The sequence below is a fragment of the Bos mutus genome, chromosome 2, assembly GCF_027580195.1.
Source record: "Bos mutus isolate GX-2022 chromosome 2, NWIPB_WYAK_1.1, whole genome shotgun sequence".
Taxonomy (NCBI): domain Eukaryota; kingdom Metazoa; phylum Chordata; class Mammalia; order Artiodactyla; family Bovidae; genus Bos; species Bos mutus.
In genome coordinates this window covers 62,733,073-62,751,224 of record NC_091618.1, presented here as the reverse complement: position 1 = coordinate 62,751,224, position 18,152 = coordinate 62,733,073, and the positions used below count along the sequence as shown (strand labels likewise).

General features: G+C 42.9%; 1 protein-coding gene across 4 annotated transcripts in view; it reads right to left on the bottom strand.

Moving 5' to 3' along the window:
* CLASP1 (cytoplasmic linker associated protein 1) overlaps positions 1-18,152 on the bottom strand; it is a 276,819-nt gene that overhangs the window by 28,057 nt on the left and 230,610 nt on the right. For all 4 annotated transcript variants that reach the window (XM_070389116.1, XM_070389124.1, XM_070389129.1 and 1 more), the window contains 4 exons: positions 14,281-14,424; positions 13,658-13,764; positions 4,940-5,090; positions 490-736 (listed from right to left, as the gene is read on the bottom strand). In XM_070389116.1, coding sequence (XP_070245217.1) covers positions 490-736; positions 4,940-5,090; positions 13,658-13,764; positions 14,281-14,424 — 649 coding nt within the window. The remainder of the gene's footprint in view (positions 1-489; positions 737-4,939; positions 5,091-13,657; positions 13,765-14,280; positions 14,425-18,152) is intronic.

Sequence of the window (18,152 nt, the reverse complement as noted above, 5' to 3'; positions counted from 1 at the left end):
AAATACCCAGAGCAGTTCTGTTCTGTATCAAGTATGTTCTACTTGGGGCAAGTAACTCTACCTTTCTGAACCTCAGTTTCCTACTTGGAACAATGGGAAGGATCCCTCTATCTCAGCAGCCAGCACATAGCCAGCAGGGCCCCAGGGCACATTAGATCCCTTCCCCAACCGCAGGTCCAGTAACGCGAGAGACCAGCAGGCAGTCTCCTTGCAGGGCTCTGGGACGTCTGGCCACAGCCCAGGATGGGGACATGCCCACCAGAAGCCAAACGGTCAGTGTCCCCATTGCCTATGCCCGTGCTCATCACCACCAGCTTGAGGCCTGATTCTTCACAAAGCCTTCCCCATAGGCCCTCCATGTGCCCCCTGCTCCTGGGCACACGACAGGACCTCAGACGAGCAGAGCAAGGCAGGCCTCTCTGCTCCATCCCACATGCTGTGTGTGCCCAGAGCTATCCTGCCAGGGGCATCAAGCTGGGAGAGACTCACCATCTCGCAGTTGCTCCATGTCGTCGTCGAACACGGCCTCCTTCAGGGCTGTCTTGTCATAGGCGCTGATGGTGTCCGAGTAGGGGTAGGGGCTGTAGTCACGCGCCCGTGGCCCTGGGAAGGCGCGAGGGGGCTGGGTGTTGAGGAGGGAGGTCTTGTTGTCCAGAGCCGTCCGGCCTCCTTCCACCACCTCGCTGCTGCCCCGGCCCTCGGTGGCAGGGGAGGCGATGCCACCGTCACGGGATACCTGGGGCACAGCACACTCTCAGTTCCTTTGTCTAAATCTTCACAAGAATTAGCAGAGCCAGAGATTTCTCACTTGAAATCTGGCTGCTGATACAAGTACAGTTGTTAGTGTTTCCATTTGTAAATATCTAACTCCTAAGTGACCTCCAAAGGGACAGAACATACTTATGTTTTCATCTAACCATTCCTTAGTTCACACAGAATGTCTGTTTTCCTTGGTACTGGATGACTAATTCGACAAATATTTTTGAGATTAGCGCCATGAACTTCTGAGGAGCCCCTGGAGAAGGCAAGCTGTATACCTGAAACCCCCAGTTCTCAAGGAACCTCAGAGGCCAACACCCCAGTGGAATACTTTTACCACCACCAGGAAGAGTTTTCTCTCACTGACACCCTGACATACCACCATGGATGGATGCTCCCCTGATGACCCTCTGGAGACTATTACCAAAATGCAGGTCTGTGTACCTGATGTACAGTGAGGCCAAACACCACCAAAATGTTAGGGTCTGGAGCAGAGAAAGGTTTACCGCAGGGCCAAGCAAGGAGATGGGTGGCTCCTGCCTTAAAAACCCCTGAGACTTCCCAAAGCTTTCAGCAAATCTCTTTTCTAGGGAAGATGAGGGAGGGGCGTGGTTAGTTATTGCAAACTTGTTGGGGTTAAATCCTTTTTCTTGAGATCAGGTCATGTAATGATGTTCCTGTAAATCTCCACCAAGTGAATGTTATTGGTTTTTTGTTTTTTAATTTAATATTTATTTATTTGGCCGCATCGGGTCCTAGTTGTGGCATGCAGCATCTTTAGTTCAAACATTCTAACTCTTAGTTCCCTGTTCCCTTAGTTCCCTAGCTTAGTTCCCTTAGTTCCTTATTCTCTGTTCTGACAAAAAAGGGTGAGGTCCCAAGGGACAACTTTCATCCTCTGAGGTCCAGATCCTGCTAAGAGACAGAACTCAGCTGGCGGCTCCCTCAGGCCGAGGTCCTCAGACTCTGTCCAGCTGTCATCACTGAGGGAGCCAGGTGCCGAGGACCCAACTGGCCCTGAAGCCCCTCAGGTCGCCCAGATGCTGGGGCCCAGGTCCTACAGACTGCGTCCTATACAGATGTCCACTGGCATCAGGTCACAGAGGCGGGGATGGGGAGAGGTTCATGGCTGCCTCAAGCCAGTGGGTGGCCTTGGTAAGGGCTCTGGAGCCCTGCAGGACACAGTCCCCAGCATGTCCCCTGGGTGCCCCCACTCTCTAGCTCACCTCACGGCCAGGTGAGCTGGACAGCCCTGGACGGGGAAGGCCGGAATCCACTCTCCACCTGCCCATTACCATTCCGCTGACCACTGGCTGAATGGGCCACTGAAGGTCACTCATTGACAGTTCCTTGCTTGGGGGAGGGGCCTACTGTAGCACTGACCAATGGCTCAGCAACCATTAGCGGCCTCGCAGTAAGTGCTGCCTGGTAACGGGGTACAGGTAGCAGGGCATAGCAAACGGCCATGGGCTAGGGGCTGTGCACGACCCCACTGTTATTAGAGTGCCACCACCCGCGAGTCCCCTGATATATTCCCTACAGTGATGAGATCTCTACCTACAGAGAACTCAGCATCCCCCAGGCAGATAGCTCTTCCCTCAGGTGTTTCTGACTCTCAGAGCTGGTCTTTATGCTGGTCAAAGAACAGTTCTTTAATATTTTCTGAAAATGTTTTCCTAATATATTTCTGAGTTTTGTCTAAAACTAATTAAAGCTCTGGTCCCCTGGCCCTTGTGTCATGTTTCTGACCGGCTCCATTCTCAGGGGGTCCCTTCTTCTGAGTACGCTGGCCTATCCGGCACCCTTTACAGGTTAGCAGAGAAAGTGTGGCTGACTGCAGTGGAAAGAGCAAAATGGTCACTTTCCTCAAGTCAGACGTGTGACTACAGAACAGTGGAGGAAACATTTCCAGGCAGCCACACCCCACTGGTGATTCCTATGGCAAAATTTTTATTTGTGCTTGTCGGTAAGATACATCTCTCTCATTTTATGCCTATGCATTTGTGGATTTTTTTTTAATTGTAGTAAAAAAAACCACACAAAAACTGTGTGTGTATGTATATATGACATATATGTCAAATCATTTAAATTAGTTAATTCATTAAGTGTCTAACTTAGTAACATTAAATACATTCACAATGGTGTGTAAGCATTACCACTGTGTCATATTTTGGGCAAAACTTTTTTCATCTTACCCAACCAAAACTCTGTTACCATTAATAACTCCCTGGCCCTTCCAGCCCTGTAGTCTCTGTTCTACTGTCTGTCTTTATGAATTTGACTACTCTAGGGACACCTCATGTAAGTGGAATCACACGGTATTTGTCTTTCTCTATCTGGCTTATTTCACTTAGCAAGACGTTTTCAAGGTCCATTCATGTTCTAACACATACATAGTATTATGTTCCTTTTTATGGCTGAACAATACTGCAGTACATATTGCATTTTGTTTATCCATTTATTTGTTGATGGATACTTGGATTGCTTCCACCTTTGTGCTACTATGACTAACATCATTCTGAACACTGGTGCACAAATATCTGTTCATGTTTTTGCTTTCAATTCCTTTAGATATACACCTGGTAGAACCAATGCTAGGATGCACTGGTTCTTACACACCCTGCCCAAAAGATCTTGTCCTAACATAATTAAGATAAAAAAGAATTTATAAATATATGCACAGAAGACTGAACAGGAGTTTTCTCGTGGTATAAGATGTTTCATAGATAATTTTTTTAAAAAATTATTTTATTTTAGCTGTGCCAGGTCTTAGTTGTGGCATGCGGGGTCTCATTCCCTGACCAGGGATTGAACCCAGGCCCCCTGCACTGGCAGCACGGAGTGTTAGCCACTGTTCCACCAGAGAAGTCCCAGATAATTTTTGTCTCTTTGTAACTCTCTTTTAAAAGTAAAACATACATTATTAATATAATGAAAAAATTATTTATAAAAGGGTTTTAAAAACTTCAGACAATAAAAAAAGAAAGTGAAAAACTCCTAATACTAATCACGTTTAACAACAAAATCTAACTTTCTTAACTTGGTACATTATATCAATTTGATACCCTTTTGGCTGGATGTCCTTCCTGAAAGTTCCCCTCATATCCCATGATGCCACACTCCCCTCCGCTAATCTTTGGTCCTTCTTGACTCCTTTTCTTCTGTCTTTCCCTTAGTGTTGATGCTCCTTAGGATTTTGTCCTTCCTTCCACTTGGCTGACTTCACTTGCTTTTCTTTAGTTACCAGCAGGCAACTAGTCAATGTCTCTCAAACCTCCACCACCAGCCCAAATCACCAGCCTCAACGCCAGACTGGTATGTCTGAAAGCCTAATGGCTGTTTGCGTCAACGTTTCATCATGTTCCCACCCCCCATATTATCTCACTGAATTGCAGCAGCATGTCCTCAACAGTCCTTGCCAGAGACTCTGGCTCTTCTATTTCTGCTCATGAGCTACCCAACTCAACTTCCTCTGGAGTCATGTTCCATCTTAGGGTCTCAGCAATCCTTCTAAAATGTATGTGTGACCATGCCACTTCCCTGGTTAAAAATCCTTCAGAGATTCTTCAGTCAACTCCAGAGAAGCCTGTGCAGCTCCTTCTCCCCCATCCAGGGCACGCCCGCCATGTTCACTGCCGCCACCCCCCAGGGGACATCCTCCTGTGTCCACCCCCATTCTCCTGCCTCCTCACAGACTTCTCTAGGACTACGACAAGCACCTCGCAGTCTTCATGCTCAGAAGGTGACATCATCTCCTCTGCAGATTCATCCGGAGCACCCAGACTGGCCCTGATCGCTCCTCCCCCAGGACAGTTTGCTGCCACCCTGCCTGCCTCTACAGGAGACTGCAGCTCCTGGAGCACCACACTGGCGTCGGGTGCAGGCGCACTGTTTTTATCACATCAGAGGAACATAAACATGTCCAGGATAATGGAAGCCAACTGAGAAAAAGGGCATTTAACATTCTTCACAAGATAGCTGCGGGCTACACTGCAATTTCACAAAGCTGCCCTGGGCCTCTTAAAATCATACTATTCTAACTATGAGATAAAAATAACGTTGGGGTTCAGTAATCCCAGTGCTCAGTGTTCAGGATTATCCCTGGATGGACACAGAGGTCCCTACCGCTCCAGGTGGTGACTATACACAGCCCTCCCTCTGTCAGCCTGCGGATACTCACAATATCGCAGTCCTTTCTGCCATCTCTTTTAATGGGCTCATTCAGATCCTCTTGGCTTCGAAAACTAAACTTTTCAATGGCTTCTGTCACTCCACGCAAAGAACTATAGATTTCTTCAGAGTTCAGGTTTTCAGTATCATAGTCCAGCATGCTATAGATCAAAAATATTTTATTCCTTAAATTGAGGCACACACATAAAATTGGGGTATGGGTAAAAATTACTTCTAATAATTCACAGAATAAGATATAATTATAGTTTCTTTAGGTGATTTGGAATAATAAGGAGACATCTTTTGTTAGAGCACCACCACCGGACAACTTAATTACACATCTTCCTCGTCAGATCTGGCCCCAAACACATGACATCAGCACTCAATAAGAGCCAGTGCAGTGGGAAAACAGCAACCACGAGAATGCAAGAACTCAAAGAGTGACAACCAGTGATGATGCATGAGGTAATGGACGTGGAAAAATAACTTTCATACCTTGAAGATGGAAAAAAGTAGTTTGGTTGTTACTGGTCTCAAATGTACAAATAAATGAAAAGAAAGCTAGTGTTACAGACAAATTTTAAAGGAGCGAAGCACACGACTGTACAAGGCTGGATTTTGCTTACCAGTATCTGAAACCTGTAAAAATGAAACCCCAGAGTAGAGAATGACTCAAAGTCAGATCCACCAATGCACTCCTGACACCCTTCCATCTAACCCAGGAATTTGCTTGCACAACCAAACTCTTCTAGATGCAGACTCTGGGAGTTTTACAACAAAAGCAGATCTTATAAAGATGAGTCACACTTCCAGATGAACACCTAAAAGCACTTCAGAAAGTAAGAAATATCTGTCCCTTACAGAAAAATGACATCAGCTCTTGTCCATGGAGACATCTAGCACAGCAAAACACAGAATAAGGCAAAAATCCTCCTGGGATAATGCAGTGTACAATAGAGTGCCCTTCAGATGTTTGCAAAGTACACTGAGAGAGACGGAAGAGCCTAAGAACAAAACCATCACCTTCCCTCCCTACAAATAATTCAAGGGAGCCAGGCCGAAAAACTGTTACTTAAACATCACTTGTCCCAAGAAAGTATTCAAGAAAAGATCAGATAAGTTGGTCTAAATTTGAAGAAAGTCTTGAGTTACAACTGAGAATTGCCAGGGACATTAAAAGAATCCTTGAAAGTGAAAGTCACTCAGTCATGTCCGACTCTTTGCGACCCCATGGATTGTGTCCATGGAATTCTCCAGGCCAAAATAATGGAGTGGGTAGTCTTTCCCTTCTCCAGGGGATCCTTCCCAACCCAGGGATTGAACCCAGGTCTCCCGCATTGCAGGTGGATTCTTTACCAGCTGAGCCACAAGGGAAGTCCAAAGAGAATCCTTGGCTGTATATAAATAAACATTCAATGGCATTCATTATTAAGGACTAAAGAACAGCAATCTCTCTGTTCTTCAGAAGAGAAATAACTGAAACCAGTCATCCACTGGTGGGAACCACTCCTCCCCCAAGAGCAATACACCCAGACTTGTACATTCTGTTAGGAAGAAAGTTTCCTGTAACTTAAACACAAACCATGTTTACCAACCTTCCCCTCAATACACACACTTTTTTGTTGTTGCTGTTGTCTAAGGTTTGGGCAGATGAACAATACTTGAACAGTTCTCACTTGAATTAGCCAGACCTCTACTGGCTGGAAGTTGTAATGACCTGAGTGGTTTCTAAGACTGGATGGGTCCTGCGAGAGCACAAGATCTGAATTCACTCTCTGAGATGAATTTACTGTCTTTGCAACCTTCTGGCCCAGGCAGCAGGCATCCTTCTTTTCTGATGAATGAAAGAAAACACCCTAACTGTACTTGGAGAGTTCACAAAAACACATGCCAACTCAAAGACTGGCTCTGGCATCAAACAAAAAGAAACGTGAACTTCAACACATTTATAGTTAAGACTCCATGTACACATTGACAGGAGGTGGAATCAAAAACTTGAACAGAATTCAAGATTTCAACCCCTTCTAAGTTCATAAGGTTATCTAAGGCAATATTGCTTTAATGTGAAGGGAGTACGACTGTAGAGCACAGGGGCTCCCTGACACCAACCACCCCTCCTTCTAAAACACCACAACACTAGCTTATGTGTGAGCAAAGGCATTTATACATCTGGCCAGTACACTATGTTTTATAAATAAAGACTGAATATGACTTAAACAAAAAAATATGTATATAAGATGTCAAAAGATGCCTTAAAATACTTTTAACAACAACAATCAAAAAAAATAACACAGCCCATGCAAAAGGAACAAACATGGGAAGAATGCAGGGATGGACAGGAGGAAGTCTGGGGAACGTTCAGCTTTTAAGGGATGTCACAATATTATTCTCCATGTCGCTTCAGAAGATGCTGGCTTTCACGTAGTTCACCCCATTATTTTTAACCTGAACTTCCTTAAAAATAATTCATTTGAGTCATATAACTTTAGCATGATAGTAGCCTCTTTTTTTAAAATATGAAAATAAAGGATTCTGCCAGTTAATGGTCCTCATTCTTACTTTCAATTAATAAACCAACTCGGACTTCCAATTTTGGAGAACCTGTGCACAGCCAAGTACAATCTGCGGTGACACTTCTTTTAGACTCACTAGCTTGAGTTTTGAAGTATCTCCTTGGTATGAAGTGGAAACTGTGAGCTCCAGGTGAGAGACAGGATTATTTTCCTCTAAAGGGAAACATATAAGGCTGCTTTCCTTGCCATTTCATGTCCTGGCAATTGTGTTTCTTCAAGTCAATACCCACGAGCCCTTACTGCGTGGGGAAGAAGGAACCCTCTGTGGATGCTGTCATCAGGGAATCACAGGTGGTATGACCCCAACAAGTAGTACATGTAAGGGGACAGCAAGAGGGATGCAGCAGCTTTACTTAGAAAACACTGGGGCAGTAACCCCCAGTCTGTCACCTGCCCCCACATTCTGTCTTGTTTTAGCTTGGAGGTATAATCCCTTAGGTCAAAGGCCAGGTCTTAGTCATCTATAAACACTGTGATTAGACTCCAGAAAGATTTTCATAGGGTTCTTTAGATTAGGAAAAGTTGCTCAATCAGTCAGTATTCACAGATCCGACGTCTGGCCAGGGCACTAGATACCAGGCAGAATAAAGTTCTGGACTCACCCTGCTGAGAAGGATGCAGAGCGTAGGTGGGGGCGGGGCACATGAAATTGGGTCGCCAAGAAAAGAGAAGCTGGGACAGAAGTGTGCCTTCTGAGACGTTCTTCTTTGTCATGTGTAGGAAAGAGATACCAGGTATGGAATAAGGATAACTGTTTCTGTTCATGACATCAATAGGGTTTTGGCAAAGAGACAGACTTCCTCTTTCTTAGTTTGATGTAACAGACAGGTTTTCTAAGTGTCAGTGTCTCTGGTCCACTCTCTCTCCCTCCAACATTAACAGAAGTTATAGCCATTTATGAAGCATTAGCTAAAGCACTGGGTACTTGTTTGTGTACCCAAGTGTGAAAAGTGATTCAGGAACAGATGTCCTCTGGAGGGCGGTCTTCATGGCTAGATGGGAAGATTGATTGCCTGGGGGTGAAGCTTGGTGCCCAGTAAGGCACACAGGTCAGTATACTGGGAGACAGTCAATAAACTGGTCTTACACTTCGAGGCATGACCAACCTTTAACAAACGGCAGTGACGTGCTTTATTTGCACTGAGGACGGCTGCCTCACTGCCTCACTGTCCACATGCCCCTGCCCGTCCCTGTGCATCTATATGTCATCACAGGGGCACCTGCACACTTGAGGGGTTACTTTCAGAGCTGCGAGAGTTTCAAAAGGAAAATGCTGTTAAAATATTTAGCTGACTTGTTTACTTGTTCACTATGCTGAGCATACAAAGGTAAGAATGTAAATCTTCTGTGAAATCTCCAAGGCATTCGAAAATAACACATTTCTTCTCTGTTTTGTCTTAACCCTGTCCTGTCACAGAGGCAAGACTCATCTCACATAGCACAGAGGGAGCAGGCTGCCCTGTACTCTGCTCATGTATCAGGAGCCAACAGGGAAGGGATTCTCTGATCTTTCGACCTTTACAAAAAGCACCTAGAGACCCTCAAACAGGTAACTACAGAAATACATGGACCCTCCCTTCATACCATGGATTCCCCATCTGATCTGTCGCATTCCACTGGCAGCCTGTGGGGACCCCACAGCTCTCCTGCTTGGAGCAGCCCCTTTAATGAGCTATAATAGGGAGCGACTTCTTGGGGCTGCTTTTCTGGATCTCAGTCTTCAGACTATTACCACATGCAGGACAGCAGGAAAGACATCCCACACCACTGAGAGCAGGACCGAGGCCACAAGTGCAATGTGGGAAGGAGCAGGCCCATGCAGCCGGCTGGGGACACAGTGCACCGCTGGGTGGTGCAGGCACCTTTAGGAGGCTGAGCACTGCCCTGGGCTGAGGGCTTGCAAGTGAAGATGCTGATGAATGTGGTCAGGTGATGCAACAGTTCCTTGCCCTAGGGGCAAAGTAGAAGCCATCCTCATGAGGTCTGACCGAGGTCACGCACCTGCTCACACTTCTCACCAAGGCTCTACCCTGCTGGTCTCGGCCGGAGGCGGCGGAGAGGCTTCCCCAGAGACCTGAGACGACCTTGGAAGTGCAATAATATTGTGACACCTCAGACAAGTGGGACAGGTGGCTTGTTACCTGGGAGAGTAAGAGCGCCTGAGAGTCTTGTGGGAGGGAGCGGTGGGGATGGAGTTAGGCTGAGGAAAGGGAGGTGGGTGCCTCGACAGCCCATCGGCATTGCAACCCCATAACCGACTGCAGTGATCAGAAGAGGAGAGTCAGAAAGAGACACAGAACAGGCAAAGGGGGCAGGGAGGCACTATACTCTACATGTCCTACAGTCTCATCCCTTTGGGACAAGGTTCTACCCAAATTTACACTTCACCATTCAGAAGAAAAGGACCAACTTTATTTTACAATTTGGTCCTCCATCAAGACTTCTCATTCCTTCTTCACTCAGTTCTGTATTTACATTTTTAAATCACATGAGATTCCAAGTATATAGGAGTGTGTGTGTGTGTGTAAAGGAACTTCTAAATGCTTACATGCAAAAAAACCACAGATGTTTACTTTCAGATAATGCAATCAATTATTTTAGAAGGAACCCAAAGAAGAACTATGGGCCTGAATCAAACAGGACCAAGGGAACCGCAGCAGAGTCTCAGAGACTGTACCACCCACCAGAACACTCAGGCAGGGAACACCATGCTTCCCCACTGGGACCCTCAGATGGGGTCCAGAGGTGCCACGAGTAACTTCCCCCTAAGAGAACAGCACCGCGAGAGAACGGGGGAGCACAACCCACTGGCTGGCTCAGGCAGGAGGGACAGAAAACCTAAGTCCCCTGCTCGTGTGACCTGATAAGAAGTTTAAAGTGCATCTGAGCACAGGTACTCCTCACTCAGCAAGTGACCTGGGCATGCAGAGGCCCTGCCTGAGTTCTAGCATCTGCTGCAATTCAACAGACCCAGGAAGATGGGAAAGGTGTGAACCGAACTGCCTGTAGGTGTGATAGGAGGCCACGGGGTGGGGCCAGAGGACTAGGGCAGCATTTTCAGAGCAGCACACCCGCCCTGGCACTTATCACAGTTCAGGAGCAGTGGTCCAAGGCTCGTCTCCAGCTGAGGACAGTGGTGGCCCCACGTCATAAGGAAACCAAGGTGTGGAGGGAGCGGCCACTGCAGCACAGAAGGGCCCTAAAGGCATCCCCCAGGCCACACGCTGAGTCAGGGACACAAGAGACATAGACGACCCCCTCAAGCTGGAGTTCTGCCCATAGGGTTGTATCAAGCAGATGCCCCAGCACCTCAACATGGGAGGGGGTCTCCAGGCTGATCCCCACTTTGAGTCGGTGCACACTCCTCATCATCTGATGGACTGAGTGTAAAATCTGCCTGAAATTATCTCTTATTGCTGGTTACCAGATGTTACCTACTTAGCATCCTAAGGCATGGTCACTGAGAGCGCACAGCAGACTCAAATAAGGACAGCCACGTGCTTTTTCTATCTTAAAGGGAACAGACTTCACGTAATTGCTGAAGCCCCTAGCAACTCTGTTTTTCATTTAACATCAATCCCACTAAATGGAGCTAAAATGTAAACATATATTTAATTTATGGAACACTTCAGACCATAAGTCTTCTCTCCAAAGACCCAGCAGTGTCTGTCTGCTCACTGGGAATAAACAATAATTCTTCCTTCTCACAGAAAAGGATAACTGACGGATGGAATTTCCACAGAAGGTTGACCTGTTAGCTGTGACTTCTCTAATGTTATCTACCAGGTTGATAAAAATGACTTTCTCACTAGCAATTAAAAAAAAAAAAAACAAACGTGTCATCATGTTAGACTATCTTCTTATTAGCATCATAATCTGAGGGTAGAATTTTGGGGCTTAAAAAAGCTTCATTTTGATACTCGAAATTGACTTAAAATGAAGAATTGGCAAGAACTCTTCTGTTTAAGAACAAAAAACTAACATCAAATGGTCAAGATAATTCAAAAGAACAGCAGAATAGAAAAATACATGTTTCAAGAGCACTACTCAAAAAAATAACCAGATTTATATCTAGAGGAATTTGTCCATCGCCTACTTACAATGTGGTGACCTAATACATTGTCCTAATTAATGCAAGAGTTCATTTCTTTCATAAATTTCCTGGTAGAAAGTATGCATCCTATTTGAATATTTCCTATGATATGATGACATGAGGCAGCTTTTTCTACTTCTGGACAGTTTTAGCTGTGAGAAAAATGATTTTTCCCAATGAGTTCAAGTTGGCTTAGGTCATTCTGGCTAGTTACACACTGACTGGGGCATATTCTGTTTAAAAAGAAAGACAGAAACTACATAACTAAGTAATTTCTTACAGAACAATTTGTTGGTAAGAAAATATTTCAGCCTCACTTGGACTTTTTAATACTGAAAAAAAAAAACTTCTTATTTCTTACACTCACCTGGTAACCCTAAGAGTAAAAATTTAGATCAGGCTAGTTAAGAATGAATGGTGACCTGGAAAAATAAATTAGAGTTTTAAAATAATTTGGAGATCCATGAAATTTAAAAATACCTAGCCAATTCTTAGCTCTCATGGCTTATACTAGCAGCTCCCCCACCCCCAATCTTTCACTTAAACTATCAGCACATATAATAACAAAATATTTAATCTGAAATTTATCCTTTATTACATAAAGAATGTGCAACCTTATTAGTGAAATAACTAAAAAGTAAGTATGAACTGAGTATTATGGAAGAACAGATTTGTCAATGTTTCAGAAGTATCACTTCTAAACAAAAGCAACAATTTATAGAGAATACAAGTTTTCCACAAATTTTCTCCTACGAAGGAAGAGAATTCTATGATTTTACTGCCAACTCTGGGGTCATTTAAGACAAACCATTTATTTAGATACAGATAAAAAGTTGGCTGAGTCTCAGTCATACTTGGGAAAAGTAAGACATGTTTTCATTACTTTCTGGTCCCAACTGTTTAATTAGATTAGCCTGCTGAAATCATGACCACACAGACCAAATTTGGAAACACAATGTTACTTCGGTCTACCTAAATACAGTGCCAGGGGGACCTCAGGCAATATAAACACTGAGATACTATAAGTATACAAAATATTTCGCTTCTCTAAGAGAAAAATACAAATCTGACATTTTCTAAAATATTTATATGATAACTTGAGAAACTGAACAGAACTTCAGCAGTAAGGACAGCAGAGTTTGGAAGACTCTCGAGCATCAAAAAAATCTAAATTTAAAGGTACTTCCATATTGTTATCTTCCAACTAAAGAGGTAACTCTTAAAGGGGGATGGTATACTTGTAAGATTTTCCTCTAATTTTAAGATCCTGGCATCAGCAACCCAAAGTCCTAATGTCATGAAACAAACACACATGTGTGACCCTTCCACGACCAGGTACTGGCTCTTTCCTAAAAACTGCAGCCTACAGGGCCACCATGAATGAGACCATGAGAAACTTCAACACAGTCCAGGTGGTCACGAAAACCATCACAGAGAGACTTCTAAAGGCTCTGGTCAGATGCAAATGTTATCTAAAGAACTTGAGGCAAAGTATCTTCTCAAGTCACTGCCTCAGACTCTGTAAGGCCGATGTTCACATGGCCCCAACAGGAGTCTGAAAATGTTGATCCATTTTTAGTTCCCAGGCTCTTAATCCCTCCTCAGAGCAGCATTCTACTTCAACCATGAGCCTAGGATGAAAGCAACCATGCTTGGAAGGGCCACTTGGCTGGAAACTACCCCAGACTCTGGACAATTATAAAGGATTTTACTTAGATGGTCAAATACCTTAAGGTGCTGCTATTGCTCACACAACAGCTAAAGAGCTTCTATGTTAAATAGGACTAAATATAACTTTTGGTTTTAAAATTTTTAAGGTACTAGAAAGTGTTTAGAGCTAGAAGAACTCTCAGAGACCATTCAGCAGAAACTGCTCATTTTGCCACAGAAGTTAACTGCTTTGCCCAAAATCAATTACACAGTTAAGATACGGGTGAAGACTAGGACCTGTGGGCTCCTGGTACCCATACACTTTTTGGTATTAAGCTCAGTCTATAATCTGAAAATTAGCTAGAAGAGACATGGGGGTGCTTTAGTGTCTTCACTGTTGAAATGGCTTTACCTTGGAGATAGGCCACCATGGGAGCAGTTGGTGGGTGAGGTCAGGGGGCTGGTCCGGCTGCTGGGGTGTCTGGAGGGAGTCCGGCCAATGGTGTTGCTTGGAGAGCCCTGAGTGAAGGCAGAAGAGCTCCATCACTCAAGAGATAAATATAGAACACAGTTCCACTTTGCCCCTGGCCTTGGAACCCACATGTAAATAAATGGACAGATTTTGCATAATCAAGGTGATTTTTTTGCAGAATCATAAGTTCATTTTTTAAGTGCATATGAACTGAAAATCGGTAACTGTCCTATAGGCAATCCCGAAGCTGAGTGACTGCTGTCAGCTGTGCTAGAGTAACAGACACAATTCAGCATTTGCATCTTTACAGAGTGAAAAAAATTAAGTTCCTCAATAACTGCCTCAATGACTTCATAGACATTTAACTAAACAACCTGACTTGACAGAAAGGCCATGTTTAAATACCAGATTCATTCACTGGGAATACAGCAGGATCAGACATGGCCCCCACACTCTGGCTGCCCATGATCTATTGCAAGAGAACAGGAAAACTGGCTATTCCATTAGAGCAGGTTCTAGATGAGGAGTAAGTGGTGGTTACCAACTGTGACCAAAGCACTCACCACACTGGTGTTACTGGAATTCTTGAGGTGGTTATGCAGGAGTTTGGTGGCACCATCCTGGAATGTTTTTGGCAAGGCACCAAGTAACATGGTAAATTCAGGAGTGTTCAATTCAAACAGAGAGATGAGCACAATTTGTGCTGCCTAGAAACAGAAGAGATGATTAATTTGTGTTACGTGCAATTGCCTATCTTGGTCAAAATGCTCATTAAAATTGTTTATTTATTTATTTTGGCCAAGCCACATGACTTGCAGGATCTTATAACAGTTCCCCAACCAGGGACTGAATCCAGGTCCTTGGCAGTGAAAGCTCTGAGTCCTAACCACTGGACCACCAGGGAAGTTCTAAAATTATTTTTAAAAGAAAACTGCTTTGTATGAGTAAATAATAACATTTGTGCCACACACACACACACACAAAAAGGCAAAAAGCACCTAGAGAAAACACTATAATTGATGGTAATCAATTATAAATAGCCTAATTTTGATATGGAAAATAAGCCCTGGTTTCGCTGAACACACTGGCCTTAGTTTTCCACAGGATGTTAACAGTAAACTCCTGCAACTTCTCTGTTTCCAGGACTAGGGTCAAACAATCAAAAAATCTGAAAAGGCTTAAGACTGGTCACCCTAGTAAGTCAGAATCAGATGAGGCTCCCAGTATACCCTGCAAAGAACAAGTTTCTAAACAAGCCTCCACTGCTTTGTCTTATAAAACTACTTTTCCCAGTAAGTAAGAAAAACTAGAAAAAAAGAGAGTTCAGGTACATCTGAAAAACTCCTACTTTTACATCTGTGCATTGAGGACAGAGACAGTCTTTGCAGAGCAAACCAGATTTACTCCTCTGCCTTTTGGAAACTGTTCTACTTTTCTTGACTAGAGAGACAACACATGCAGGATGACTCAAGGTTTCTAGCAGCCATGTGGGGACGAGCAAGCGGCTAGAGCAACAGCACTCAAGTGGAACCCTGGCTTCCCTAGTAGGTTACATGTCTGCTATTAGCGTAATGCCTGCGGAATCAGTCACAAGTGTTCTGACTTGGAAAAACTATGCCAAAAGAAAACTTTAGGAAGTACTAACTGGCGTTTCTTACAATTTTCTAAGAGTCTAAAGAAAGGAAAATGCTTTATGAAAATCTTTTAATAATTTATATTTCTAAAGATTGTAATATTTAGGATTGAAGCAATTATTCTAAATATTTTTCCACTATATAGAATATTACATAAAAACATGATTGCTGAGATTTTTTGCAAATAAACTCCAAAAAAAATTTCAATGATTTTATAATGTTAAAATTAATTTTAGGTCCAGTTAAGACAAAACTACTATTTTGTGCCTGGAGAAGGAAAAAAAAATCCAAATACCCATACGCACTTAACCAAAATTAAAAATTAAAAATCAGTAGAATAACATTTTTTACACAATTGAAAATTTTCTTTTATAATGTCTTTAAGCACAACATTGGGCAAAAGCATCTTACTTTTTCTCTTGACTTCTAAACATGGTCCTTTATATCCTTTCCATTAAAATTAAATTGGAAGGGCCAGTGTCCTTATATGACACAGACAAAAAATATTATTATTGATTGAACTGAAATAAACATTTCTGCATTATTAAAACAGTTTTAAGAAACCATTACCTGAAGAACTCCATTTCACCATCAACTTAATGTACTGTTAGTATGATTTGTATAAAGGCAAATTCCCCAAATCATGCAAAGTAACCTGTGCATGACTGTAGTAACTGTGCAAAGTAAAAAGTAGTACAAGTAAAAAAAACATGCAAGTAAAAAGTCTTACTGATGTTAGGAAAAAAATGCATACAGAAAACACTGCACTTCAAAGAGAAGCAAAGAAGCAGACTTGAGTTTTGGCAGGGAAAAATCAATATCACCAATTAAATTAAGAAAGTTTAGGCACTTATATTTTGTTTACTGCAAATGGCATTAGAAAACTATAAAATGCATCATTACATTTTTTAATAGTACGTTTTTACATGGAATGGGCCACTGTCTTTAGACCTAATTTCTCCCCAGAATGACAAGATAAAACTTACTTGGGGTTTTTCACAAAGCAAATTATGAAACTGGTGGAGTCTTTTAGGAAAAAGAAGGCTGCAAGGTGACAGGCCTAGAAATTGTGCTAATTCAGGCTACTTGACATTAGTGCCTTCCGTCATATGGGAAAACAAAGAGCAGCAGACTTCAACTTCTACCCACTGAAGAGCCTTCCCTCAATAACCTAAAGGTGAATTTCCATGAGAAATCAAATAGAAAGACAAGGAATTCTGAAAATAATTCACTGGACAGATGGTATATGGTTTTATAAACATAAAATGAATATAATTTATTTTTGCACTTTCCAAAATATAAATTATAAATGATTTCATACAGCTTTAAAGCTGTTTTCAAAGTAAAATCTTTTTTCTGAGATCCATGCTCCAAAAATGGATAGAAAGTATCATTTAAATGTTATTTTTAAAAGATTTCACATCAAAGTTCTAAAAGAAATGAGACTGTTACGACCCTAAAATATTTTACCTACAACTCTGTATCAGTGAGGAGTCAATACCAGAACACTCAGGCAAGGATAAAAACTGGGTTATATTTGTCATCATCATCAATATGCTCCTCACTGCAGGAATAATTCCAAACATGGGGATGGGTTGGAGAAATTTGGAGCTTCCCTGATAGCTCAGTTGGAAAAGAATCCGCCTGCAATGCAGGAGACCTGGGTTCGATCCCTGGGTTGGGAAGATCCCCTGGAGAAGGGAAAGGGTACCCACTCCAGTATTCTGGTCTGGAGAATTTCATGGAGAAATTCATTTTAAACAGCCTGGGCCAGACCTCATGATCAATGATGAGTCAAAAGCCAGAGGGTATCATTGCTGTGCCTGTTCCATCTTTGAGCCCTTGCCCCATGAGAGGAAGGGCCATTAAAAAGCCAGACCAGAAACTCTGCTGCTGATGCTTTCTAACACGTAACTAACTCTTGGGGCCACGTGTCTTAAAGATCACATGGTGACCTAACAGGAAATGGCCCCCACAGGAGAACTTAGACGGTGAAGGTAAAAGGGTCTCCAAATCCTGCTAGTTGTCTGAAAAGAACCTGCAGGGTTATCAACGGCCTGTACCGCACAGCAGAAAAGGATTCTTCCAGAGAAGAGATCAATAAAACTTTGACAAATGCTTCAGTGTTGGCATTAACTAGGGAAATTTAAAATTTGAGAGGAAAGGGAGTTTTCTAATTAAGTAAACATCTATTACTGCTCCCTTCAGAGTGTGATTAAAACTGCTTTAGAAAAATCACCAAAGAGAAGGTATTTCAAAACCTTCCAACATTTTAAATTCAGCATCTCTCCTTTGCTATTGTGTTAAACTATGGTAGAAGTCTGTCTGCAATATGGCTATTTCTTTGGGAAGGCAATTAATTATAAAACACACCAAAACACAATACTTTTATACAGGCACATGCACACATGCACGCACACACACACATTCTTTCTTACATATTATTATGTTAACTTTAGGTTTTTCCCAAATCTTCTCAGTGTCTTCACAAGTGTAATCAAGATTAATAATCTAAATGCAAACAGTGATGTGTCTTTTTGCAAATTAGTATACAGTTTCAAATCTACCTGTTTACAATTTTCTTCCAAGTTTCCTTCTCCAGGCCCAGAGCAGGTCGAGGCCACCCTTATGGGTAAATCTTCCCCTACTCGACTATGCTAAAGCAGGATGGACAGACAGGAGAGGGGCAGGGTTTAATCAGAGGCAAGAAGCACACACTTAAAACCATGGTTATTGATAAGCTCCCAAGTGTTTGGCTTAGTTTCTAAAGTCATGTGTGTGTGTATATATATACATATATA